The sequence below is a fragment of the Carassius auratus genome, chromosome 46 (assembly GCF_003368295.1).
Source record: "Carassius auratus strain Wakin chromosome 46, ASM336829v1, whole genome shotgun sequence".
Classification (NCBI taxonomy): Eukaryota; Metazoa; Chordata; class Actinopteri; order Cypriniformes; family Cyprinidae; genus Carassius; species Carassius auratus.
This window is the reverse complement of record NC_039288.1, coordinates 10,775,284-10,802,597: the sequence shown is the minus strand read 5'-3', so window position 1 is coordinate 10,802,597 and position 27,314 is coordinate 10,775,284. Positions and strand designations below refer to the sequence as shown.

Genomic DNA, 27,314 nt, shown 5'->3' with positions numbered 1-27,314 from the left:
TGTTGTATGCAATTCAGAACCAAATGCAAGTACGTGTGCTGACTGCTGACTAATCATTCCTCATGTTTCAGGCCTATATCAACACTCATGGAATGCCACTCAGCCAATCAAATTAAAAAACGGGCAAAAGCAGTTATCTGTTATCTTAATTGAGAACTCAATGTAAATTCAAATGCACTTATCACATAACAGTCATGCCCTCAAGACTAGGCAGCAGAATTGAGTCATCAAAGTTTCACCAATATTACGGAGGGATTTTGGGGACATGGATCAGCAGCGTTGCTTTGAGCATTTTTATGCTGGCCCTTCACACGTGCACATGATTCCAGACACACTCTAAAAGCCTTTGCCCCAGTTTCTCTTCTTTCCCTCTCAGGCACACGACCATTTTAGCTTTGTTCTATATCATTCTGACTTTCTCACTGACCACAACGAGGACATTGTTGAAAGCTAATGGAAACCTAGACTGGAGAGGTCTTGCCCAGAGAGAGCAGCACCTAAGTTTCACTTTGATATGATAGCTGTCCTGTATTAGACCATGCTGACTATTGATTCAAGCCCTCAGGGTGCCAAATCACAGCACTGTTACACAACACAGCAGTAATCCAACAATTCATTAACTATACTGTAACAACCAATAATTTCCAAACCAACATCTCTGGTTCTGAATGAACTGTTCCTGGATTTGGGATTGGATTAATGCAGCAAGATATCAAAAGGCATTTTGTTGCAAAGGCCATATGAAGAGAAACACTACAGCATTGTCAATTTGTAAAAAAAAAATTTTATTTCAACAAGTCATTTTAACTTTTCGCGAACATCATATCAATGAACAATTATATCACAAGCCAATTTTTGAGAGGTTCTTTTTTTCAGTCATTACCGGCAGGGTTCAGCCTAACACTTTTAATAATTTTGCTTCACAACAGTATCACAGTCTCTCACAGTCAAGTTTTAAACAGGAAAAGGACGAAGCCCCATCATTTGTCAGTGATTAAACTGAAGTACACACAAGTATATGGTCAAACCAACACTGGCTGCCTTGTCCGTCTTCTCTCTGAAGCAGCGTGGGCACTGAATTCTCAAAGGGGAGAACATTTGAGTCAGTAGGAAGGGGAGAGAAGTCCGAAAGGTCAGTTTAGAGCAACATGCATTCAAAGTACATCAAAGTACAACCCTTGAGGGATAGCTATAAACCTCTATCCAAAGAGTCACTGATAAAATTGCCATGAACAAAAAAAACATATCAACATATGAAAATATAACATCTTCAATGAGCAATTTAGCAGTTTAGAGGGTAAGAAATCGGCAGGTAAAGTGTACAGTTAAAGTAACAGAGTATGACATCAACATATTGCCTGGGGAACAAGGGAAATCACTGATAACTGAGCAGTTCAAACATCTTCTTTCCTGGAGGGCAATTCTTTTTAGTCAAAACCTTCTTTTCAGCATTTGGCACAAAAAAAAATGATAACAACAATAATAATAATTTAAAAAAGAACAAGCATTACATACATGAATAAAGTCACAGAAAGAATCCATTCACAAATTTACATGTTCAAATAAATTCTACACAAAACTTTACATTTAGTTCATTTCTATGTGCAAACCATATATTGTATATAAGATTATTCAACACAGGAAATACTGGTCATATCCGGTTTCAATGACTTGCACATATTTTCTAAACAAATTCAGGTTTCATAGAATGAGACACTCAAGATGCGGACAGCCAACAGCAATTCACCAGGTCTGTGATGTCCAGCGCTATTCATTCAGTGTTGCCAGGTGATTCTGGTAGGCCTACGCAATATTTTTTCTACATGTATGATTGAATGTGCAAAGAGGTAAATTTCCCCCCAGTGCCCAGAAGAGAAAATCCAGGGTAAAGGAGGCATATAGCAGTGGCTATTGGCATTGACAAGATGCAAGCTTACAGTGAAGCTTGAGTTGTGCCTATGGGCAGTCTCTTATGTCTCGAGCACACAGAAAACACAAAGACTGACTTCTCGCGTCCACACACAGAAGCAAACTTTTGTGCAGCAAACAGATATAACAGAGCAAAACAAATCCAAACGATAACAAAACTTCCAAGTGCTGCTATTTCTTTCTGTTGATAGGTGCTACATTGACGCGGAAGACGGTTATTTTACCAAAAGGCATCTCCGGCATCTGTTTTCTCGTAAAACACACTTTATACATTTACTTAAGCAGACTTGTAGGGGGGAGGGGCGCAACTATCCGATTTAATAAAACGGTACACCAACTCGAAGAAGGTACTGTCAGATACCAAAGGATCCGTTTAGCAATTATGCTCTGAAGTAGAAATAATCCAAGTTTTAAAAATACATATTGTTAGTCTAAATGCTATTCAGCAGTGTCCACATTTAGTAGGGTTGTGTGGCATTCATATGACAGAACTGAGAATGCCTTTTAAATTCCAATTCAAGTCCTGAAATTTTTAACTGAGGTAGCAAAAAGTAGAATTGTAATTCATATTTAAAGAATTAGTATTGAAAGTATTGTGTATGGTATTGTGTGTACATACACATCTAACGTTTCATGGATTCTAGACATGGGGGTTATGTAACTGTGTGTTGAATTTCTTTAAATTCCTCTTCACGTCATTTCAGTTCAATATGCTGTGGCATGTGGTCAGTTCAAATTAAATTCAAACTTCTGAACTAAATAGATAAATCAGACATATGTTAAAGTTTAAGGACATTATGTGGTCTTCTACCTGTAAGAAAACACCTTCACATGTCTACACTTTACACCTTCACATGTCTACACTTTAGGTAGAAGTCGAGAGGGGCTGGGGGGGGGCTGAAATGCAGAATAGTATATTTTGTCATATGTTGCTGGGCAGAGCACATTAACGGAGACTCAGCAGTGGTGTGTGAAGGCCCAATGGCTTAGTGAGGCAGATAAGAGCTCAGAGACAGCAGACAAACTCCTTGCTTGTCAAAACTGATGAGAGGCGGCTTCAAGGACCAAGGCTGAGAACTTCACAATATGCAGGAAGAAGAATGTTTCACAGTGAACTGAGTGAACCAAGTCTTTTTTCACAGAATGTATTCCCATAATAATGCATAGTCTCTTAAAGGGAAAAAAGAAAGAAAAAGGTAGGAAATTTAAGGAAGAGGAAGGGGCTCTGGTTTCCTTTGTGGTAGCTAATATAAAACCAGATTTTTTGCCTACAGTCCTGAAAGCACATAAATCTGATCATGGGCAAATTAGGCAGGCTGTTTTAAAAAACAGGGCAGGCATTAAAGCTGATAATAGTGTTCATTTATCGTATGTAATGAACTGACTATGACAGAAATGCAAATGACAGAAAACACCTGCACACTATCACCTTGGAACTTTCATGCTGATTTTGCATAAACTATAAATATTTAATTGGTAACCTTGATGTGCAATTTTGAATTTTAAATTCAAATTATACTTAAGACTCAGCCCAATCTGCTCCAGTCACAGTAATTTTGCACAGTAATAAACAGTGTACATATTCCTTATTAAAAGGTTAAATTCAGTTCCACCAGATCTTTCTCCTCACCATTTGGAGCACAATAGTCTATTACCCACTTTTGCTATTAACAAATGTTTTCATTACACAGTGCTTTATAAAAAATTGCCCTCTGTTCAATATCATAAGCAGGAAATAAAAAAGAAATATATGATTTTTGGATTATATTTGCCATTAGAATGGCTGGTTTATGTCCCATAAAAAAAAAGTCTATTAGTGAAACAATGTCCAAGTGAAAATAAATCCGTTCTGCTTCCCAGGTCAACACTATTGCACACCTCCCGCACAAAGACACTAAGATAAAGAATGCAAGATGTAAAACAAGTAACAAAAATAGCAGTATCAAAAAAAATTCAAAGGCAAGATGAATCCTCGTGTCAGTGGAGAAATTTATAAATAGTTGGCAGCTAACGCAAAGTAACCCAAAAGGGCCTTCAAATGATCTCCCAAATCAAAAAAATAATCTGTCTAGAAAAGTTCTGTGCACAGTGGAAAAGGAGTTTGAAGTTTGCTACAGCTCTTGGGTCTCAAATGTGATGCATGTCACTGTTCTGAGAGTCTCAAAACATCTGATCTTTTTCTGTGACAGCCAGAGTTCTTTGATTGCATTTGTTTCCTCCCAAACACTTTTATACAGCCTTTGCAGTTAACCAAGCTCGATAATAGTACATAATTAACAGAGTATCAGAGTGGGTAGCACAAATATCCATTTACCAGTCGTCATATAAGTGCTATTGGTATGAAACAGAAAGAGTTGAGGTACTTCAATTAAAATAGACCAAGACGGTTTCCTCTATTTCTTTTAGACTGCTTTCATCATCTAGTTAATTCTGTCATCTCTCTCTCGAAATCCTCAATTTTAACTGTTTGCTTAATTCTTATCCCCAAAATTTTTTATCCATCTATTTTATTTCCACCAATTCCATCTTTTATTTATCTCCTTCTCCCCGCTCGTTTTCCCACAAATTTCTTTCTTGCACCATCCTTTTAAACTTGTGTTTCCAGGCCACTCAGTTTGGGGGTGAGGATGCGAGGTGTTACCCCAGAGTTGAGGTCTCTCTCAAACTCTAGCAGCTGGCCCATGAAGTTGAGGTTGGGAGAGACTATTGGCCGTCGGCCCCGAACATACTTATAGGCATCAGTCATGGTCATGAGGGTGTGCTTCATCAGGTAAGCAATGACTATAGTAGCCGAGCGGGACACACCTGCTTGGCAGTGCACAAGAACACCACGTCCACACTGGTGAGCTTCCTCTGAAACAAAAAAAGGTCATAAAATGGTCACATGCCTACAGTTCTTTAAATTTCAAACTGGCTTTAAGACAAAATAAACCATCAACTGATGTGCGATTTAAAAATAAAGTAACAGAAATAACAGGGCAAGAAGATGAATTTAAATACCCCATATAAATAAAGAGATTTTTGGCTTTTAGTCCATGGATTTTAGCTGTAAAGCTGAAAAATTAGTTTCCACACACACACACCAAAAATACTGATGACTCATCCTGCAATACACAAATTGCTGTCCAATCAAATGTTCTCTGGAATGTGAAGGTCCTGCCCCCATAAAACCACCTGCAACTGGCTAGCAAGTTGCAAATCATGGTACTGTATACCACTAAAGGTTATTAGCTTTAAGGCCATTAGCTGTTCAAAAAAGGTACAAACCCTTTGATATAACCCAGTCACGCTTTCAAGAAGTAATTCAATAATCAAATCAAAAATATTGATTCAATAAGAAATAAGTCTTCACAGGACAGAGGACAGCACTTGTCAAGAAATTTCACGAGGTCTGTAAATTGTTTAAACTACAAAAGAGTTGGCAACCTCGCTTACCGATAAACTCAAAAACCTCTTCAAAATACTGTCGCAGGTTCTGCTTGCTGTTGTCAGTAGCTGGAAGCCTTTTGTAATGCACCAATCCTGTGTCCAGGTGGTAGAGGGGAAGATGGGTTGTGACATTGACCACAAAGCCAATGTTGAGACGAAGCAGTAGATCCAAATCCTGTGCATCTCTCTCATTGCCCAGGAAAAGGAAAGGGAGGATGGGGCTAATCACAGCATTCTCCACATCTGGGGTCATAACACTTTCCTCAGATAGTGATGCTGGGAGGGATGAAGAAAGGGGGAGGGAAAGGTGCACTGGCAAAAAATAAACAAATAAATAAAAACAATTGATTACATTTTTTTTCTTATATGTTGAAATAGTTCACTCTATGTGACCATCTAAGAAAGGTGTGCTGGTATAGTAATCCCTTCTTCAGTCAATCAAACATGACACAGGTTAAAATCCTGACAGAGTATGACTTTAATCCTTGCACATTTTCTTTTCCATTCCATTCCTTTTTCCAGTCTCATCACCCTCCTCCCATAGAATAGCTTTAATCCTTTAGTTCTTTGGCAAAAGGCGTTTCAGTAAAACATATAACAGAGGATAAAGCAATCTGAAATTTAAGAAAAAGTATTAAAGACAGAAAAGTTTTAAGGAGAAAAACTTGAGTTGCATAACTAGAACATCATGGGTAATGTAACTCTTGCAATCTTCTGAAGCTAGGCTAGCAAGGATTATGCACCTCACAGATTAAATGAATTATAATTTGAATCACTATCAGCAAAGAAAGGCCTATAGCCTAATGGAAGATGAGAAAATGAAATCAAGTTCAGAACATTCAAGTCAGACTGGCAATGTGGAGAGACTATGTTCATCTTTCTTTATGGTCAGTCAAAAACAACACATTATAAAAATGTCACTCAGCCTGCTGTGTACTTTAGCAAATTAGCATCTTTACCTCGTCCATTTTCCTCATCTTGTTCTCTGTTGAGTGAGTTGAGGACCAAATGAAGCGACTGTGTAGATGGTAAGGTGTGTCCAACCTCCCTTTCTCGCTGTTTGGGTTTGGGCTTATTAAGCGTGCTAGGAGCAGAGGATGGGGGTGAGAATGATGTAGGGGAATCTGGAGATGGAGAGCGAAGGGATGGGGATTGTGGAAGCACTTCGTCATCAAACCCGTTGCCATCCCCCATGCAAGCATCTGCTCCTTTGTTCCAAAGGCGCTTGAGGGAATCTCTACCCTGGTCCCCACTATTCCCTGATCCAATAAAGTCCAAAACTGCCATCTTGCCTTGCTGGAGCCTCCGTCGTCCTGCCTGATCTGTCAACTGGGAACGAGTGAACTCCATTAGGTTCCGGCAGTCAAGGATTACAGGATTGCCACCATTGCCACTATTCTGGTTGTGGCCCATGCAGGTTCTCCCTGAGCCCATTCCAATACTTGTATTGTGGTGGATAGATTGGGTTTTAGAGTGAGTCATCTTCTTTGCTAGCTCCTCTGGCCAAATTGTGCGTACACTGTAATCGTCATCATCAGGTTGGTATCCTCCCATGGTATGTGCACCAATATTACGCCCCATGTTGGGAGGATTTCCTCTGTGTGGGTTAAAGGTCACTACAATGGGGTCACTACTGCAGTAACTGCATGTGGAGCTGCCAGTTTGGCTTGCTTTGGGATTGCACCCACTGACGCAACTCTGGAGTGCTCGAAGAGGTGCAGATGACGACAGGGGAGTACAAGGTAAACAACCCCCAACCAGTTTCTTACGGAAACCAGCAGGACTCTCAAAACCTCCAGCTTCTCCAGAACAGGATGCACAACCCAAAGGTCTGAACAGCCCTGTGCGACAGTCTGAGACAGTGCTGTTGGAAGAGGAGGTGTTGGTGGTGGAAGCAGTTGACAGACACCCTCCTAAAGTTTTCAATCCCATGGTTCCGCCACCTCTGCTGGCAGCACTTGTTCCTTGGGTGTGAGAAAATGAAGAGGATGGGCTTGTACTATGACCGTGGCAGCCGGCCGAGTGACCTTTACCTCTTCTACAACGTACCGATCTCCAACAGCCACATGGGTGGGAAAAGTCAATTGTACATGTGTGGTCAGGACTCGGGAAGCCTCCTTGGGAGGAAGTAGGGGAGAGGGGCAATGTGTGAAGAATTTGGGGACGATGTTCTCTAGTGTGTGAGGGACGGGGTTGACTGATGTGCTGGTAGGAGGAAGGGGCTTGGGAAGGGAGTGAGGGTGGTACAGCAGGATAGTGAGGGTTTAGGATAGCAGCATGGGGTAATGGGGCTGAACTGTGGTGACGGGATAGACTGTGGGCCTGTGGCAGTTGGTGGCCGGGTCCCAGTTTGGAGTTCTCTTTGTTGCCCACAGATGATACGTTCCTCTCGCTGTGCAGAGGGTAGCTGGCAGTTGCAGAGCAAGACTTTGAGGACAAGTCTCTCTCTCTTGTTGGCTTGGATTTTGACTGTTGTCTTTGCGCTGGTACAAATTCCAAGATCCCTCCAGGAGAGACTTTAAGTTGGCTTGGATGATGGCTACTGTGTTGAGTCCTGTTTTGACTCTGATGATGGTTCTGGTGCTTCTCCACTGATTCGGAAGACTTTCCTTTGCATTTCCTTTCACCTTGCCCTGGATCCAATTGCAGGGACACCCGTTTAGTTCTGTTCACCTTGATGCTTCCACTTCGGGTAAGACTGCTACGGCCTTTGTCTATGTAAGATCCTCCTCTTCCACTGTTGTCCAAAGACACTTTAATGTCAATGGTATGCGTGTGCTTGCGAGGTCTGGGACCTAAAGTTACTGTCCCATTGCTGTGACAATGGCTAGCATTGTGCCTTCTGCCCTCAAAGGGAGCACATTGTTCTCCTTTATCTCTTTGAACATAGGATGATTGTTTGCCCTTGCATTCCAGGGACAGGTACTTGGAACCTGGATGGGAACGGGGTGGTGGGGATTGGGGTTGTGGTAGGCGGCGTGGAGGCTCGTTGTGAGTGGCTGGGCGGTGTGAGGAAGACTGTGATGTGGTTGGTGGGGAGGCCACGCGCAAGGCCAAACTTTTTGGGCGCTGAATTACCACTATGCGCTCGTCAAGAGGAAGTGGAGGCATCTGGGGCTGAGCAAAGCTGTGTGGTTAGGATGCAGAAAGAAAAAAGACAAATTAATATGACAGTGCCCATTCATTTTGGTACTTATGCAATTTTTGAAATGTGCACATAGAGGACACATACATTGTGTGAATATTGCACGTACAGTTAATATTAGTCACAGCACACAGAATTACATCAACAATTGTGATGAGTTAAGCACAGAAGAGGTCTTCTGTTAGTCATTCACAACTTTCTTGGAATTAAACACTGTGAAACAATAAAGAACAGCACAAGGGTATGTTACAGACTTGTCAGTAAGAGAAGTCCTAATATAACAGAAGAATCCTTCTGACCCATTACCCTTGTTAACATAAATTGCAGGGATTCACATCTACCTAATGTATACAATTATCATTACAAAAACACAAGCAAACTGTGTAAAGAATTGTATAAATTCGGGGGTAGCTTTGTAGAGATGTCACATCAAGGAAATATTGACATAATTTGATAATACTCTGTATGATATGTTCTTGGTCATCACGCCTGTATATCATCCTTGTCATCTTGACCGTTTATAAGTCTTTGTTTTTTTGCTAGAGTTTAAGACACACATTTACAGAGTTTATTTTGAAAACATCTGTTATAGTCAAACATGTGATGAAATGTAAATGGAATAATGTTCTATTTTTTCTAATAATAGAGATATAATCTGATGGCTGCACTAATCACCCCTCCACAGAGTAGAGCAGATCAGCTCATTATTCTAAATAATGACCGTTTGAAACATTCATATTAGACATTATGAAATGTCAATGAAAAGACCATGAGAAGGTTAAAGGAATAGATCAGTTAAAAATTAACATCTAGCCATTATTCACTGTCCAAACCTGTTCACCGTTCTTTCTTCATTAAAACACAAAAGGAGAATGTTTGTGTTGGTATATTTTGAGGTATTGCAAAAATGGAGCCTGGACTTTGAATATGTTCAATTTATATTGACCGCTTTTATAATGCTTCTGCATCCTTTATGACACTTAAAAGCTTCAGTCCCTCATCATTGTTTCTGCATAGAAACAAACATGGAAAACAAGCTTCAATTGTTCTGTTTGTGTTCCACAGAAGAAAATAAGTCATTTGGGTTTGGAATGACAAGAACATTAAGTAATAAAGGCAGGATTTTCGATTAAAGTGCCAAAGTCTGAAAACAGAAAAAATGAAGAAATGTATGTGTGTGTGACTGTGTGTGTGTGCTCATAGAGAATTGTTACAGGATGTGACATGGCTGGATCACCTTTTGACCTCGCCGTGTGTGTGTTGGGTGGGGGGTGCGGGGTTCATGCACAACAGCACTTCAGACATACCCTCAACACAACACCCACACCCACACACACACAGAACCCAGGACAGAGCCAGCACACCATGCTCTTATTTCCACATGCATACATTCACGCACAGAGCCTGGTGATGGTAACCTCATCCTCTTTGCTTTTTTCAGTCTTGCCTTTTGTAGCCTGTGGTAGTGAAGGGGGGGGGGGGGTTACATTGACCCAGATTTGTCATATTGCAAGTCAACATCACTCCAATCACTTTAACTCACACATTAAACCGTAAACACCTTATCAGCAGTATCTCGAAAAGAAAATACATGCGTAATGTTTTTTTGTTTTGTTTTTGGAATGAATCAAGTACAGCAGTAGAACAGCAGCACACACTTGTGCTTGTGTAGAGATGTACAGCATCAGCATCGATGAGCTCAGGTACCCGCTGAGCACAAAAACAACTATAAACAATGATCAGGTTTCATTCATATCACCACAAAAGAACGGTGTGTGTGGTTGTGTAAACACACTTATATTGCAGCAAAATGATAACTGAAACATGAAAACAAACAAGTACTGTATCTGATACATTACTGAAAGAAAGAAAAAACAAAGGTCATCGTGGACAAGGCTAATTTTCCCCAGCCACTTCATAAAAAAATGACAGGGATTTAGATCTTATACTGAGGAAGTGTATTTTTTATGTTATAATGACCACCTGCTAATGGAATTTATTTATCTTCTCTTAGCAGAAATTATACCACAAATCCATCAATCCATGAAGTCATATTAAATATTCATCTGCTGATCATTTATCCAGTTACCTACAAGATACTGTGAAAAGAAAGTGTCAGTACAGTATTTAAACAAATTAAATGTCATTTGAATCCACCTGAATCAATGTGTGATGATGTTTTGTCAAATATGCTATTTCTTGTTAAAACAGTAACATTATGAGCAAACTTTTGCCATTTGGCCAGGTCATAACGAACAGAGCAGTGACGAGCGTGAAGTCCATATATTCATTCGTATATTTACGTCATCGGTGTAATAAGAATGTATCTTTCATTTCCAGGCAGGCGTGCATTACCATGAATAATTTCCAGGCATGTTTTACATTCAAGTCAAAAGTCTGCTACAGACGCATGGGCCTGCTCAACTCTTCGCCTAATGAAATGACTGCATTGTTTTAAACCATTATAAAAAATGTGAGAACGTTAACAATGCAAGAAGGTGAAATCTAGTGGAATGACTTCACGCATCGTCACACGTCATTACGTTCATTGCCCCTGAATTTCCAGTTTCTCTCGCTGAAAAGCGGAATCACAGCGATAATTGGGAGCCTTTGTTTCTGACGCTTCAACAATTGACCAAGCAAAATTACGCTTAATGCGACGCAACTGTATTAACTGTCACTTGTTAGGCCACTGTAGTCCAGTGTCTCTAACCATTTGAGCTCAGTTTCACTACCGCTGAGTGTTAAGAGGAATTATACTTATATTTCAAACGCATTTGCATTACAATTCAAATGTTTTGCGTAGAAATCTGGTGTGTGTCTTTAAAACGTGAACTAAGGAAAGCTATATATATATATATATATATATATATATATATTTTTTTTTTTTTTTTTTTTTTTAAATAAACAAAACTGCCATAAAAATCTAACGACATTTTGTTGAAAACGAAATATTAAGTAGCCATTGTGGATCCTTCAGATATATATATAGTCTACATCACTGCATATGAAAGGCCTCAGAAATAAAAGAAAGAAAAAATGACCTACGTTATAAGCTGTACGTCCGCTGTATCATCATGTTTTGTGATAAATGAGATCCTTGTGTTTCTCCGCGAGACAATTCCGATCCCGTGCGCGAGCAATTTACATAGCTGCAGTTATCTGTGGTCTGCCTTAATTGTGCGGGTTACACTTTAAAAATCCAGAGGCGACCATCAGTATATGAGAATCAGGTTGTTTTTCCTCATGCTGTTCAAAGCGTTTGTCCTTACAAGTGTACACAATTAACACAATAACAATGTGTACGCCAGCGCAATGCAAATGTGCGCTTCTGTGAACTGTGCGTGTGCATGAGACAGCGCGCTATGTGAGCAGTGAGGGGCGGGGTTTCGGTGTAGGTGACATCATTCTAGACCAATGACAAACAAAACGTGACGAAACACTGCCAACATACAGTATTATTACGATATCTAGTTAGTCAAGGAGAAAATCTTTTTTTTATTTAATTGTATTTTTGAAGCTCATCCTGGACTTGATGTCACAGCAACATGTCCGTAAATTTAAACCTGATCTGGAGCAAGTTTATTTAATGTAAACAGGATTGGATTGCATTTTTTTTTTTTTTTTTTTTTTGTGGAATTGATATTTAAAATCTGTCCCGGCCACTGCTACCTTATTACAAGGGTACCCTACTAATCCGGGGGAAATCATTTTTTAAATCATTTTTTAAAATAATTATTGAAAAATTTATGTGAAAATAATTTTATACTGTTGTGTAATCTATAATACTACAGTGTAGACACCGCCAGTTTTACTCACTGAAAGGTTTATTCGTGATAAAATAATAACTTAGTAATAATTTCGATTTTTACACACATGCGGACGGCTAATCTGAGTCGTGCATTAATTTGAGTTTACTGTCTATGGTGCAGACAGCTATTATGGGAGTGGCTTGATGCAGATAACAAGATCTCTTGACCCTCAAAAAAAATAAAAAATAAAAATAATAATAATAATTACAATGCTTTCACGTAACAGTTCGAATATAAAATTACTTTTTTTAATGATATGATGTCATTACGTTGCTGTCTTGCCGCCAGCCAATCGCTGCATTTCTGATCGTGGTATCGAGTATCGGGGATCACAAGGACGCGCAGATATTTTAATCAAATCCGCAAATTTTTTTGAAAAACCACATTAGCCAGAGCGCAGTTATCACAATTTGAAGATCTGACATCTTTCAAATAATCTCAGATAAATTAAGTGAGGTACGAAGAACGGGACTGATATTTATTTGTTTATTTATTTATTTACAAGAACACAATATACTTATTTTTAAAGCCAAATTCACCTTGACTCTTAAAGGGATCACCCAAAAATAAAAAAAATATTGGACATCAACATTCTTCAACATATAGAACATATGTTCTGGAAGGAGAAAAAAAAAATGTTAAACTGACAAAAAGAGCGTTCTTTTGCTTCACACCTTATTTTATTTTATTCTACCAAACGCCAAGAGATGGCAGCAAAGTATTCGTTCCTTCATCCACAGTCCGAACCGAGAAGTATGACATAAGCTGTGTCCAAATTCAGGGTCTGCATCCTCCTTAGAGACGAGCATAGAGAATATATAAATGAAAGCAAGGACATTAAATAAATAAATAATAATAATAAATAAAAAAATAAATAAAATGTAGGGTTTTTTTATAATACACAAAAAATATAAAATATAAAATAAAAGAGATGCATTGAAAAAAATATGTTAAATATATATATAGCTTTCAGTTCCAGTCAACAACTTCAATCTGCAGACAATGCAGGTTACTGCATCTGGAGTCACCTTTAGTAAACAGTCTTGACAGTCACTGCTAAAGGATCACCTAACATTCTCAGACTGTTTAACATGGCTTGCACATAGAGTTATTTCATTGCCTTCCTTTGAGCTTTACTATGCATTTTGTTTGCAATTGTTGTTAAAGGGACAGTCCATCCAAAAATGAAAATTCTGTCACCATTTACTCACACTTGTTCCAAACCTGTATGACTTTCTTTCTTCTATGGAACATAAAAAATGTGTTTTGAAGAAAGTTGGAAGTCATTGGCTATTGTCAACTGTCCCACACTCTTCAAAATGTCTTCCTCTGTGCTCAGCAGGAGAAATTCTTACAGGTTTGGAACAACTTCAACTGCTATAGGTTTCCTGAAGTGTTATCCTTTTTGGTAATGAAAAGTCTTAGTTTCTGTTTTAGTGAAATTTATTTAGGACATTCAGGTGTTTTCCACATTCTTCTCTGTGGGTCAGATTAGAATGATCTGCAATTCAACAGTAATACCAAAGAGGTCTTTTTTATACATCCCTGTAAAGATGCAGTCATTTCTTGTTTACATTTTACTGCCTCATATGACAGTAGTAGGGTTTTATACTGACAGGTATACTGCAGGTATAATATATTCACAAGTGTATTTGGCATCCATTATTCATTTATTTAATGATCTAAACATGAAGGAACCCATCCCATGATGTATAATAAAACTGACTGGTGTCTTCATTTTATGTGAGGTCCATAATTTTTAACAGATTTTTCCAAAAGCAATGATCGTTTTATTTGGATGCAAAACGTTATAATGAGAAAAATGTATTGAATGATTGTAAGTCTTGATATAATTATGTTAATTCTTTAAGTACAAATTTACATTTCGCAGTTTACACACACACACACTCCTCATGAAGACCAAAATTACTGGTATTACATTTGATCCCAATTAAATGATGAAAACTGATTTACTAAGACGATATTTTATAAAAATAGTTCATATATAGAGTTTGAATGAAAGACTTTTATTTTAAAGTTCTATTTGAGAGAGGCAAAGGAAGTCGATCCACAGACTGGTTTCACATTTCTCTTGAACGCAAACAACACTGGCGTCCGGGCGCTGTTGCGGTACCAGTCGTGACCGCCCGACTCTGGCTTTTCACGGCTCACAGATGTAATTCGTCGCGTATCTCCGACTGGAACCGACCAATTTACAGCCATTAACAACTGGGCTACGGTTAGGACGTATTCTTACAGTCATACTGTAAAAAAATATCAGCGACTTTTTCGAAGCCATCCGGCCAGCTAACGTGCGTTAGCAGGTCAGATGTGGTTTTCAGAGACTCAGAGAGCCAGTAGACGAGCTTCTCGGCGGTGATTTTGCGCTTGGATCGTTTGTTTGTCACCTCGTGATGACGTCGAGTGTTTGATTTGGTTTTGAAACGGACATGTTGACACCTGTATGACGGATCATTACTCGGAGTAACGCTTATCTGAGCGCTGCTGAGTTGGCTAACTGGAAGGAGCAGCTCGATAACTTGCTGTTAAGTTTGTATGTGTGTGTGTGTGTGTGTGTGTGTGCGTGCGTGCGTGTATGTATTTGTGTGTATGTGTGTGCGTGCGTGTGCTGAGCGGGACTTTCATGTCTTAACTCAGGCTTGAGGAGAAATAAACTGGACTTAACTTTTGAAATTACAGATGCACAACAGTATACAGCCGAGCACTGATTGATAGTCACGGCTAAATTAGGGACCCTTTTGCCACCCGGCCTAATAAAACCTGGGAGTCCTCGGACTCGATTTTGCACATTTGCGCTGGGAACAGTTTTGTGATTTTTCATCAGCTGGCCGGTTCAGATTAAGCTGTCTTAATGCAAAAAAATTATTCATACTTTTTTATTGGAAGAAAATCCCATAGGAAGTCGGCATTAAATGTTGACATTCGCCAATAGGGTCCGTCGAAAATTTAAACAAAATTCACGCTCCTTCTGAGAATAGTAAACAAACTATGGCTTAATGACAGGACTTTTTAAAAAAAGCTAATCTGTACTGATTTGGGGACTCACACCGAGCTCAGGGTGCTCTTTACAAGTTGGACTTCGGACACTTCTCATCGTGCTGTGCAGATGTCACTTTTGATTGAACTGTGAGAGCTGAGAACACGTTCAGTTTCAGAAAATAAACCGTGAACTCCAACCTCAGAAGATGTCGACCAGGAAACCGCTTGCAACTGGCCAGGTGAGTCCAATCCATGAGTTTCCCAAAAATAGGAATGTCACCCACACATGTACTGGTTAAGTTCAGTTTGGTTTAGACCTTAATTTGTTAAACAAGCTTCGTTTTCCTAAATGTTCACGTCAGATCGTGAAAACCTCTTCAGCTGCTTGTTTTTCATCGCAAAACCGCTATAATAATAGTATTGCAGTACAAACAGGAAACAACGCAACAGTCTGAACTAATAGTTTTCATCTTTACCACTATAAGAGGAGACTTGTGTTTTCAACCGTGCTTGTTTAGAGATGTCATGAGTTCATTCCAGATATTACTTGATTTCTTTAGTTCGTGTCTGAGATGATGCATCTCTCCAGTTTACTTTCTGGACCCTTGCAGAAAGTTCAGTGGCTGGGAAGATTCAACATTGATGTGGTTGCCTTGTTCTGCTTTTTAAGTCAAGGCAGTTTTTTTTGTTGCACTTTTTGCGATACGCGTTGTTTTAAAGTTGCGTTATAGAAAATCTTGATAATGTAGTTTATATTTTGTGATATAAACACTTAGCAGGGATTTTCTAGACAGGTATTTATTGTTGTAGCTGAATGCATTGTATGTATGCAAATAACATTGGATATATGTTGATTTATACATGCACTACTTTTTATAGAGCGTGTAAACTTAGATACTTAAAGTAGTTTTTGGTTGAAATTTAGGCTGTAACTACTAATTTAGACATTTGTGGATGAAGTTGGGTCAGTACTAAGACTCCTTTTTTTCTTTTAGATGTACACCAAGTTTTTTTGCTTATTTTTCAAAAGTTTAGTTATTCATGGGGGTTTAATTGAAGCTGTGCATTAGAGGAATTTCATCATACATTACACTTGAGATGCAAGTGGCCTGTTTTGATCTGAGATCCGATCTTGAGATCATTTGTTTGGCCAAAACCCTAATACCTCTCTCTAAAAAATTAATCACAGCGGGTAGCTTGTTTTGGAGGTCAGTTTTAAGCAAAAAGACTGATCCTCTTTCATTGACTCACTGGTAGAATTGTACCAACAGTAAGCAGCTTGCAGCTGAAATCTCTGGAGACTGATTTGGAGTCAGTTTGAGTGTATGGTTTGTTTATAGTGGAGATGAAATGTTTGTTGAAATGTGTCTCTTGCCAAGCCATACCCAGTCTTACCGTGATTTGCAGGCTGAAAATGTTGGTCAGCATTTTTCCCTAAAGAACCTTTCGTGTGGTTTGAGGGAATCAAGTATAATCCTTTTGGCCTGACGTAGTATAATGATTTTTAATCACCTCAGGGCTGCTTTCCATGCAAAAAAAAAAAAAATATATATATATATATATATATATATATATATATATATATATTTTAGGTCAGATAAAGACTTTTTTTATTTACTCCTTCAGCAATGCTAGGAGTCATAGCTCTGTGTTTCTGGGCAAAGATTTGAGATCCATATCTCTGTTAATATGGACTGGCATTTCCAGTCAGGCTTGGTTTGGGGAGTCATTTTAAGTGTGGTTTTATTTTGAAGTTTTAGTTGATCATCATCCACAATGTGTTTGTTAAGACTTCTCTAACCAGATACTGAATGATCTGTAAGGTAATGGGAGAAAATCTCTGCAAAACCGTGTAATATACCCAACAAAACACTCTGTTTTTGAATTTTCATGCTTTGGTTGTTTTGGTCTCACTAGTCCACGCATTTTACCTTAGTTGGAAATCATGTTTTCTTGCAGATCACCTGTAGTTTGAGCTTGACACGGGTGTCCCAGTCTCTCAGAGGCTGAAGCATCGTAGTACTTCACTGATGGGGAGATGTTCAGCTGGCGTCTATTTGTGTACTGGCTGCTACCTCCCTTCTCTTGAAATAGTCACGGTGCGATAAAAATACTGATAAATGACAAGCTGGCTCACACCCCTCTTTTATTCCCCCTCCTCCTTGTGCCAGTCTACCCCACTTTTTTCCACAGCATCTTAGACAGTTGCCCCTAACTCTGAGCCACTGCGTCTGTTACCTTCTAGTCCATGGAGCGCCAGTATTGAACGCGGTTGTGATCTGTCACTCAGCTATATTCTCACAATTGGTATCCTCTTTCGGGTGTGTGTTGCGTCTTCGGTGTGGTTTTCGTGTCCTTGTCAGATATTAGTCATTCACGTGGACCTGAATGTCATCCTTCGAGCCTCTGTAATTAAAAACCGGCAATTCAATAGAATGTGTGCACCATATGTAGTTGCTCTTCAACCAATAGCTCCTCCCTGACACTACGGTGACAAAGTTGCCTCCCGGCCAACTTGTTTGTTCTGTTTACATATAGGGGAGAGTGGGGTAAACTGTGACACTTTTTACTTAAGTCGTTTTCCAGGGAGGAGAAGTGAGATGAAGGTGAGATTTCAGGGTGTTTGCTATCGTCTGAAATGAGGAAAGCAGAGCCATGGAAATGTGGCTTGAAAAATGTACAGCTTTTTCCCCACATTGGGGATTATCTATCTTGGTTGAAAATAATTGGGAAATATGAGTGATTTACATAAACACACACACAGATATACATTTAGAAATAATTAAATGAGTGTAAATGAGGGGTAAACATTTTAGGGGCTAAAATTTTAGGGGCTAAATATCACGCAAGTGCGATTGTTTTTCATGTCCGCGGTTTGAAGCAACCCCAATACCAATAATGTGATATTTAGCCCCTAAAATGCTAATTTTACCAGGGCAACCCTTACAAAAATTTGTTATATTTTAACCCCGGGAAGCAATTTTTATCGGGGAACCTCCCGGAAGCGCGATTGGACTAGTTTTGGACTAGTTTTAAGAAGCAACTGGGCAGGATTTGTTGTGAAAACCTGGCAACCCTGATCTGAACGCACGTGCTGGAGATATTACAGGAGCGTCTTTACTGATGAGATGCGCATGAAAATCGCATTCGATTTTTTGCACAGCCCTGTGCATGTTTGGAGTATTGTGTAATTATGTAATTATTCTCATAAATTATCTTACTTTGACATTGTGCTAAACTAAAAACAGTTAGCATTTTAATCTCTTCTGATTGGTGTAATTGTTCCTTTTGTATGCAATCGTCAAAATAGGAAATTGCTGTATATGCATGTATTCTAATCTCTATATAAAAAAAAATGAATGAAATACCTGAAGACATTTGCTTTGAAAATTAATTGAATCTTCTATGTAGAATATATATGATGACCCCTTTAATAAAAAGTGGAAGAAACTATGCACAGTTTGCTTGAGGTGTGTGTGTGTTTGTGTATGAAGTCAGATGTTGAACTGCAGGTCTTTTTCTGGAGAGAAGACTGAAGGCTCAGTTGAGCATATACAGTGAAAAGAACATTTCGATTGTTCACTGAGGAATCAGAGAACTCCAACCGGTTGGATTCATGACACAATGAAGAGTCTTAATACATGTAAATTATTAGCCTAGTAGCTGAATAGCCTAAACGACAGGTTGTGTATTGTAGATGTGGAGCTGGATCATCTGGTTGGTTTTCCCACTGATGCAAGGAAGGAAATAATGTTGGACATAACTGATTTTTCAAGGAGACAGGTAGAGCTAATCATATCTAGCTCATGAAAGCAGAGTGTTTGTATACTGCCTTATGTACAGATGGTTTTAGATAAGCCTCTAACCATTTCTTAGGAATTAACTTGGAGCAAGGTTCCACAATATAGTCGGTATTGTATAGATGTTTGCTGATGGGTGTGTTGCGGTTAACTGAACCACACTGATTTGTGCAGATGTTGTGCAATTACTAGGGAACTCATTACATTTGTCTTGTTATAACACATCAAATGATACCAGTTGCTATCTTCCAGAGATCCCAAAAAAGGGAAGGACTGTGCCCACGCATAGACCATGTGTCATGGATGCAGTTTGTTTGAGCGGGAATTTGAGGGGTTAAATGAAAATTGATTCAAAGCTGTCCAAGATTTTATCTTGTGGTCATTAAGAGTTGGGGAATACCACAGATCATGACAGAAATATGTTTGTCTGATCTCATACATGCCTTCTTAAAAGGAAAAAAATTTATTTATCAACTTCTGGTTGAAAATGAGTCATGCTGTATATATTTAATTAGTAAGTAAATAAATTTTTATTAATGGTAATAATCTGTTAGTCAAAATTCAAATTAATAAGATAAAATTAAAGAAATGTAGAATGTAATACAAAAAGAAAAAAACTATAGGACTACTCAAATTTTTTTTTAAATCATACTCTGATTTTTCTATATTATATTATATAAAAATTACTTTACCTAACTAGGTTAAATGTGCCGTATGTAAGTTTTTGACTCTACCAATGCATAAAAATACTATAATATTGTTGCAGATATTTAAGAAACAATAATTTTAATTTGGACTGCAACACCTTGTTCAACCACCTGTGTTGGACAGTATACCATACACACAGCTTCAATGGAGGGACTGAGAGCTCTCGGACTAAATCTAAAATATCTTAAACTGTGTTCCAAAGATAAATGGAGGTCTCACAGGTTTGGAACGACATGAGGGTGAGTTATTAATGACATCATTTTCATTTTTGGGTGAACCAACCCTTTAAATATAGTTCATTCAACATTCCGATCGTAGTTTTGTCCAACACCTTTCATTTAGTCTGAGATAATTGTGTCTAACATCCACTTTTAATTACTGTGAGCTCCTTATTCTCTTCAGTTTCTTTGAAACCTAGTAGTCCCTTTTTGACACATGTAACCCTGCGATGACAATAATTCTTCTGGCATTCTTGTATGTTTGACTTATTGCTAGTGGATCAGATGAACTGGAGAAACCATCAGAAGGGCTCAGTCTGCAGTTTGTCTTCTCCCACTCCGTTCCGTTGTCTTATTTCCCAGCTGTCCGGGCATGTCAGCTTTCGTTTCCAGAGATCTTCTTGAAGGCCTCGTCTGGCTCCGGCAGCCACTCCTCCTGACAAACCCAGACACGTCGCTTCCTGTGTGTGACACAAAACCCAAACAATTTAGGCTTTTTTCTTCCCCGTCTTATTCTCCTCTATCACTGAACTTCCGGGAATTAGCCCAACTTCCTGTTATGCTGTAGTGTGTGAGGAAAAATGCTTTTCCCATTTCGGATCCCAAGAGTGGTCAGCTTGTGGACCTTATTTTAGGCAGAGATCTTCTGAAGTGGGCCTAAGGTTTATTCGTCTATGGCTATCAAAACTGGGCTTTTGTTTTGAATTCATTCTAGTGTACCTGCCCTCACTTATGTCATGTTCCTTTGAGGAGATTAAATTCACAGCTAGTGTTTTTTTAATTAGCCCAAAAGCTAGAGGTACCTGATGAGTGTTTTAGCTAAGTTAGCATGTCTTCTCATTCTGTGAGGATTTTCCCCCCAAGATTTATGCACCGTTTAATGTTGTATTTGGACATTTATCTTGGTAAAGCATTACTTATATCAGTTATTCATGTTCTCTTTATGTTAAGGCATAAATGTAAGCCAAAACATGACAGAGCCACATCTGTATATGACTTGGGGGCTGCTCACATAATACATGTTTTCTGTGCTGTTTATGTTTGACCATTTTGTGGCACGTTCCAGCATCTAACTTTTAGTACACCTTGTCAAGTTAAAAATATTTCAACTTCATCTCAGGACCCCACATTTAATTTCCTTCTGTTGGGCTCCTAGCTGTTTTTGAAAAGCACTTCATTTGTGAATGGCTCTTTAAATATACACTAGAGCATTCATATTATTTGATCTGTCTTAGTCTTTGAGTGAAACCTTGTATTTTTATTGTTGATATCTGTACGTGATAGACTTACAGTCTTTACAATGATCCCATCACATGCCATTTTTAAAACGTAGTGTTTTTTAAAGTGCCTGAAGTTTGTTGCTTATTTACTTGTATTGTTATTAGTTTCTCAAAGGAAGACAGACTGTCTCTTCCTGTTGTATGTGGTTGGTCTAGCATTTTATCTCTCAGGCGTTAATTGTGTAAGAATTATCATGGTGTGCAGGCATGTTTCTGTAGTATTTTCCCTGGCTGCTGAAGTGATATCATCGATCTGGTGAGGTGATAGGTGTGGGTACATTTGTGGGTGAGCAGCGGAGCTTCTGTACTGAAGGTCAGAACGGTGTGTGTGTGTGTGTGTGTTCAGTGTTACTCGCACTGCAGACCCTCGCAGCACATCAGCTCAGTGTGACGTGCACTCGCTGCAGTATCATTACACTTCCCTTTTGTCACGTACAACAGGCAAACTTGTTTGTGTGAAGGTGATTGTTTACGTGGGAGAATCTCACAAAGAATGAGTCCTATTTTGCACTGAAATAGATGTTTTATAATAGATATTTCTGTATGTGTGTGTGTATATAAATGCTAAATGCATAAATTTTAATGTATTTCATTTCAATTTAATTTAATTTAATCTTGGGTAAAATGTATGATATTAGATATAATAATTAGTTTTTTAAAGTATTTTATATATACTCCATTATGCGCATAGATAATATGACTAGAAAATATAACACTTAGATTGTTGCATCAGTGTTCATAAAAGAAAGAGCTGCATGAGGTGAAGCTGAAGAGATGAACTCCAGTAACCCGAAGCCTGTTCTATGCCACATCCTGTGATATTAGTCAAATATCTTAGATGCAATAGATAAACGTAACATTACAACTTCTTTCTAAACAAAAGGATGCAAATTCCAAATGAACTTCAGCTAAGTTACATTATCTATCCAGAGAGTGTAACTCTCAGAGCTTTGGATGAAACATTGCCAGGGAAAGCAGAAAGAATTCACAACATCCTATAATGTTCTTGTTATAATGTTATGTATGTGCGTACTATTGGAAAAAAAATAACTTCTGCCCTAGGGTTGTGCCGATAGACGATTGTATCGTGTATCGACGATAGTCAGAGATATCGACAGAAGCAGATTTCTCTGTCGCTAATCAAGATGATATTAGGCTCATTGTCCTATAAATGTATTAGATTATAATTATTATTATTTTTATTAGGCTGCTTATTATAATTCAGCTATCAAACTGCCCAGCTATTCACTTCATCCCCGCATTTCGCACACACACACACCGTGAGCGCAGGAGGATTAGAGCCTATAGTCACTGAAGTTGTCCGCTTTGACTCGGATAACAAGTTAAATCCATGAAATGATAGAGATAGAAAAGGAGGAGTTGGTGTCCCACACATTTAATGGCTGCTACATGGCATCACGCTCTTCTCAAACATGAGAGATTAACTCTTTCTTGGCGTTACAAATAAAGTAAAGACAAAATATTTACAAGCCGGCAGAGCGAATTTATCATCCGTAAGTTCGCTCTGCCGCCTTATTATTTTCATGCACTCCAAACTATAATGTGATGCATCGTTTTGGCCGTTACAAAGTCTCCATCCACAAACAGACGTACATTGTCTCCCGATATAAGGTATTTCATTGCACTTTAACAAGTAATCTGAACGGCTTTTATATGTTCAATATTTTAAACGAGCCCTCACTAACTGAGTTTAATGCCACCGTTATGTTAGAACGCATCTCATTCTTGTTTCTGTGGCGGTGCGTTGGTCTCGTCATGAGGCGCGCGATCCGGAGAGCTGTATGACTGATGCATCAGTTCAATTAAACTTACTCCAGAGTCCAAACATATGAACCCACCTGTTTTAAATACTTTATATTTAACGTGTTCATTTATGCCCAATAATAGTGTTAAACTGCTGGACTTCAAATGAAATCTACTATTGATTTTCACCGTTTACGGACTTTACAGAACATTTAGACTGATAACGTCTGTACGCAGATGTGGCAGATTTGTCACAGGACGCGCGATATGACAGTTGCGTCCGACTGTATATGAACAAGCTGTTTTAAATACAGTATTTTTATATTTAATGTTAGTTTATCAGTATGTTTGAAAGTATATTTTTTCGATTATTGATGATTCCATAGGCTCTCTCTCGTGCACCTGCGAGGTTTAAAACACCGAATAGTTATGCTATGATAGGAACAAAGAGTCTCTCTCTTGCTTCACCCAGGCACGATAATATTGTGTATCGTCGATCTCACCGGCTGACGATAGGACGATTTGAAAAATAACCATATCGCCCAACACTAATCTGCCCTTAATAATATGTTTTTGAAAAAGAAGCATCTAAAAACAGTATGACCTTCTTAAATAACCCAGTCATGGTCAATAATATCAGGCAATGCTTTTGAGCTAAAATATGAATAAAAATCAGAGAAATGCATCCTATATTAAAATAATCCATTGTATACCCATTAAAACGTACTGCACTAAAGGACATGAATGCGTACGTGACTATGACTATGTTCTAGTCTGAACTTCCCTTAATAGCTTGCTGTACAACAGGCAACTAAAGCACAGAGAATTTATAGCTTTCTATACCAATCCTGTGCTCATTGTAATGTGTATGTGACAGACTGGAGCTAGACATCTTGTGCTTAACTGTATTTCATTATCAAAGTGATTCCAGGCATCGCTTTGGCCTTTCAAATCCAGTTTCACTTTAGTTCCCTGGTCTGGAAGGCATGCTGCCGAACATTAACAAATCAGACCTCAGATATCGCCCAAAGTTTTGCAATAACCAATCAGAAAACAGTTAAATATATTTTTTAAAGTCAGGGCAATCATCATTTTCACGATCGATCATCTCTCTATATATATTAAGCAGAAGTGAAGTAAATTTATCTGCCTCCAAGAGGGTATGACGAGGAAGACACAAAAAAACTAAATCACAGACCTCATCCATTGTTTTTTTGAGCACTTTGAAATTGTGTTTTTGTAGATTTTTGCCCTCTGTAGATAAAGGGCACTCTTAGCTCACTGATGTACAGACACAAGCCAGACTTCACTTGTGCTCACCTCACTGGTCAACAGCCTGTCCTCAGACTACAGCTCTAATTTGAGCTCACACTCTGGGACAGTCCACAATTGATGCTCTGTTCCCCAGTCAACACCGAAAGAACCAAATGTACCTCACGACAGTCGAGAGAAATCCCCAATGTCAAAAACTTATCTTTGTGTCTCTCTCTCGGTCTCTGTCTGTCTAGTACTCACTCACTCTCACTCGCTCTCCATTAGTTTCCTCTTTTCTTTTTTTTTTCTTTCTTTTTTCTTCTCACTTGCTTGCTGTCTGTCATGTGACCAAGTTCACAGCATCACACATCATCCTGCTCTGTCTCAATCTCTCTCTTTTTTCGTGATGCACTAAAATGAAAAAGTCTGAATCTGAAAACCAAAACTGAAAGTGTTCATTTTGATATTAGTCTTTGTTTGGATTGGAATAGCTAAAGTGAAATTTTGAACTTCTTACATTTTTACAGACATTCATATTTTAAGGGCAATGGAGCTGTTAATGTGGTAAAGTACTATGTAGGTATAAAACAGTACAATTATTCAAGTGTTGTTCATTGAAATATTGACTGTAAAAAGACTCTATTCAAAATAAGTGCGTCGCTAGTGCATGGCAGCTGTCATACCTTGTTTTCCTTGGAAATCAGGTGTATTGAATATTACACATTACACACTGAATATAATTTATTGGGAAGTGTGTGTGTGTGTGTGTGTGTGTGTATATATATATATATATACTGTATATATATATATATATATATATATATATATATATATATACAGTATATATATATAAATAAAGAACTTTTTGAACTTTTTATTAATCTGAGAATCCACACAAAAGAAGTATCATTGTTTCCACAAAAATATGAGCAGCATGTCTGTTGTCAACATAAGAAATAATTATTGATCACCAAATTAGCATATAAGAATGATTTCTGAAGCATCAGAAGGCACTGAAGACTGGAGAAATGGCTGCTGAAAATGCAGCTTTGCCATCACAGGAATGCATTACAATTTATATTCTAATATAGAAAAGATATTTAGTAATGCTGTTTTACAGTATTACTGTTTTTCTGTGTTTTTAATCAGATAAATGCCTTGGTGAGCATAAGAGATGTTTCCAAAAACATTAATAAATCTCACTGATTTATTTGGTCATAACGAAGATGCTGAGCAAAGTATGTAAAGTTTGCTATTGGGACTATAATACAAGTTAGGAAATGAAAATATAAACTGTCACTTGTGAATTTTGCCTGCAGTGTGAATCTTTAGGATTTACACACAGTGCTTATCTAAACACAATCTCTTTTGCATCAATATATCATCAGCAGCTTCTGCTGTTTACTTAAATGAAACCTAAACCATTTAGTTTTACCATTTAATTTTTAATTGGATGTCAGTGTAGTGTTCTCATTTTTGAAAATTTACTGCCTGTTTTTTTTTTTTTTTTCCTATCAGTCAAATACCAAAAATGCTGTTTTCTACAGAATTTGTGGTGCATCCTAAATGTCTGCTCTTTTTCTTCCTCACTCCTCAACTCTGCATTGTCCTCTCATTAGTGTGAGAGTCAGATGGCGACTGGCAACAGTCCTATACAGTCAAAATCACCCAAGCTCTGATAAGGATATTATTAAAGCATTTCTCTGCAAACCTCACATCTGTGTGTTTAGGTTCAGCCTTCATAACCATTCCCAGGTGAAGAATTGTGTTCTGGAAAAGTTTGAAAAGCAAACACTGGCCTAAAGTTTTTTCTCTCTCTCTCTCCCTCCCCCTTTGCAGTCTCGCTCCGAGCAGCCCCACATCGGCTGCTACAGACTCCTGAAAACCCTCGGCAAAGGCAACTTCGCCAAGGTCAAACTGGCCAAGCACGTCCTCACTGACAAAGAGGTGAGGGTTGAGTTTACACCCCAGATAAAAATGTGACAAACTGTAGGCTGTTTAAACGACATGTGATTTGTCTGATAAGTGGAATGTGTTTAAATCAGATGTGTTTAAATCTCTATAATGCAGATGAAGATAAACATGCTGCTCAGTTGTTGGCTCAGGTCTCACGCCTCAGAGATTTTAAAGCAACCGCAGCAGCCGTCCACCTGATCCCTCTCAGAAAAAAACGGCCTCTGCTATGCACTGAAAGTGTATGTAGAAATGGCAATATAGTGTTTCCTAGTAAACATTAAACTGTATTTTTGTCATCATACTATGATCATACTCAGAACAACATCTAATAGTACCAGCAGTGTAACAAACACTGTTAAATACTTTCATTTGTAATGAAATTGTAATTTAATGCTAAAATTACACATCTTGGAATAAAATGGAAGGAATTTTCTCCTTCTCTCAATTTTATTTTTGGAAATGTAAAGTCTGCATGAAATTCACAATTCGTCTATTTTTCTAAATTAATATTACCGATCTTATTGAGATTCATTTGTAGAGAAGTTTAATTAGTTTTTTACCCTTTTAAATGAATTGAAATATCTCAAAAGACTTGTCCCTGTTGACGTATGCCAGACTTCTCCAATGGTTTCGTTTGCTTAAACTCTGCCTAATCCGCAACCAATAAATCGAACCAAGTCATGGGCCTACACTTCATTTCATTCCTTCGATAATCTTTTTCACTTGGATGTGTCACAATGCAAAAAAATGAGACTGCATGGTTCTGAGATGCTGATAACGCACCATGTGACTCGTGACCACAGAGAAGAGTATGAGACTTCTAGAGACGAGGGTGAAGCAGAGAACTCTGGGTTCACATGTGTGCGCTCGCCGCAGGAGCAGCAGCAGCATGCTGTAATCTCTATGCAGCATGGTGAATTGTTTCCTGATGATGTGAGATTGTGATCTGTATTAAGGCAGACCGAGGCTGATGTGTGCCTGCCGCCTCAGGGCTTTTCCCGAGCACTCTCCCTAACCAA

General features: G+C 38.4%; 2 protein-coding genes across 16 annotated transcripts in view; one reads left to right on the top strand and one right to left on the bottom strand.

The window, feature by feature from the left end:
- Positions 1-772: 772 nt before the first annotated feature.
- LOC113063651 (uncharacterized) lies at positions 773-11,852 on the bottom strand. Its single transcript, XM_026233986.1, has 4 exons — positions 11,552-11,852; positions 6,318-8,485; positions 5,365-5,670; positions 773-4,782 (listed from the first exon to the last, which is right to left on the bottom strand). The coding sequence occupies exons 2-4, from the start codon at positions 8,467-8,469 to the stop codon at positions 4,517-4,519; spliced, it is 2,724 nt and encodes a 907-aa protein (XP_026089771.1). The 5' UTR covers positions 8,470-8,485; positions 11,552-11,852; the 3' UTR covers positions 773-4,516.
- A 2,532-nt stretch (positions 11,853-14,384) lies between these two features.
- The window catches only part of LOC113064151 (serine/threonine-protein kinase MARK2-like), a 28,670-nt gene continuing 15,740 nt past the window's right edge, over positions 14,385-27,314 (top strand). For 13 of the 15 annotated variants that reach the window (XM_026234763.1, XM_026234762.1, XM_026234754.1 and 10 more), the window contains exons 1-2: positions 25,891-26,094; positions 26,179-26,286. In XM_026234763.1, coding sequence (XP_026090548.1) covers positions 25,906-26,094; positions 26,179-26,286 — 297 coding nt within the window. In that variant the 5' untranslated portion in view covers positions 25,891-25,905. Of the gene's footprint in view, positions 15,555-25,889; positions 26,095-26,178; positions 26,287-27,314 lie in introns of those variants that run through there. The other 2 variants (XM_026234759.1, XM_026234760.1) reach the window with 2 other exon arrangements.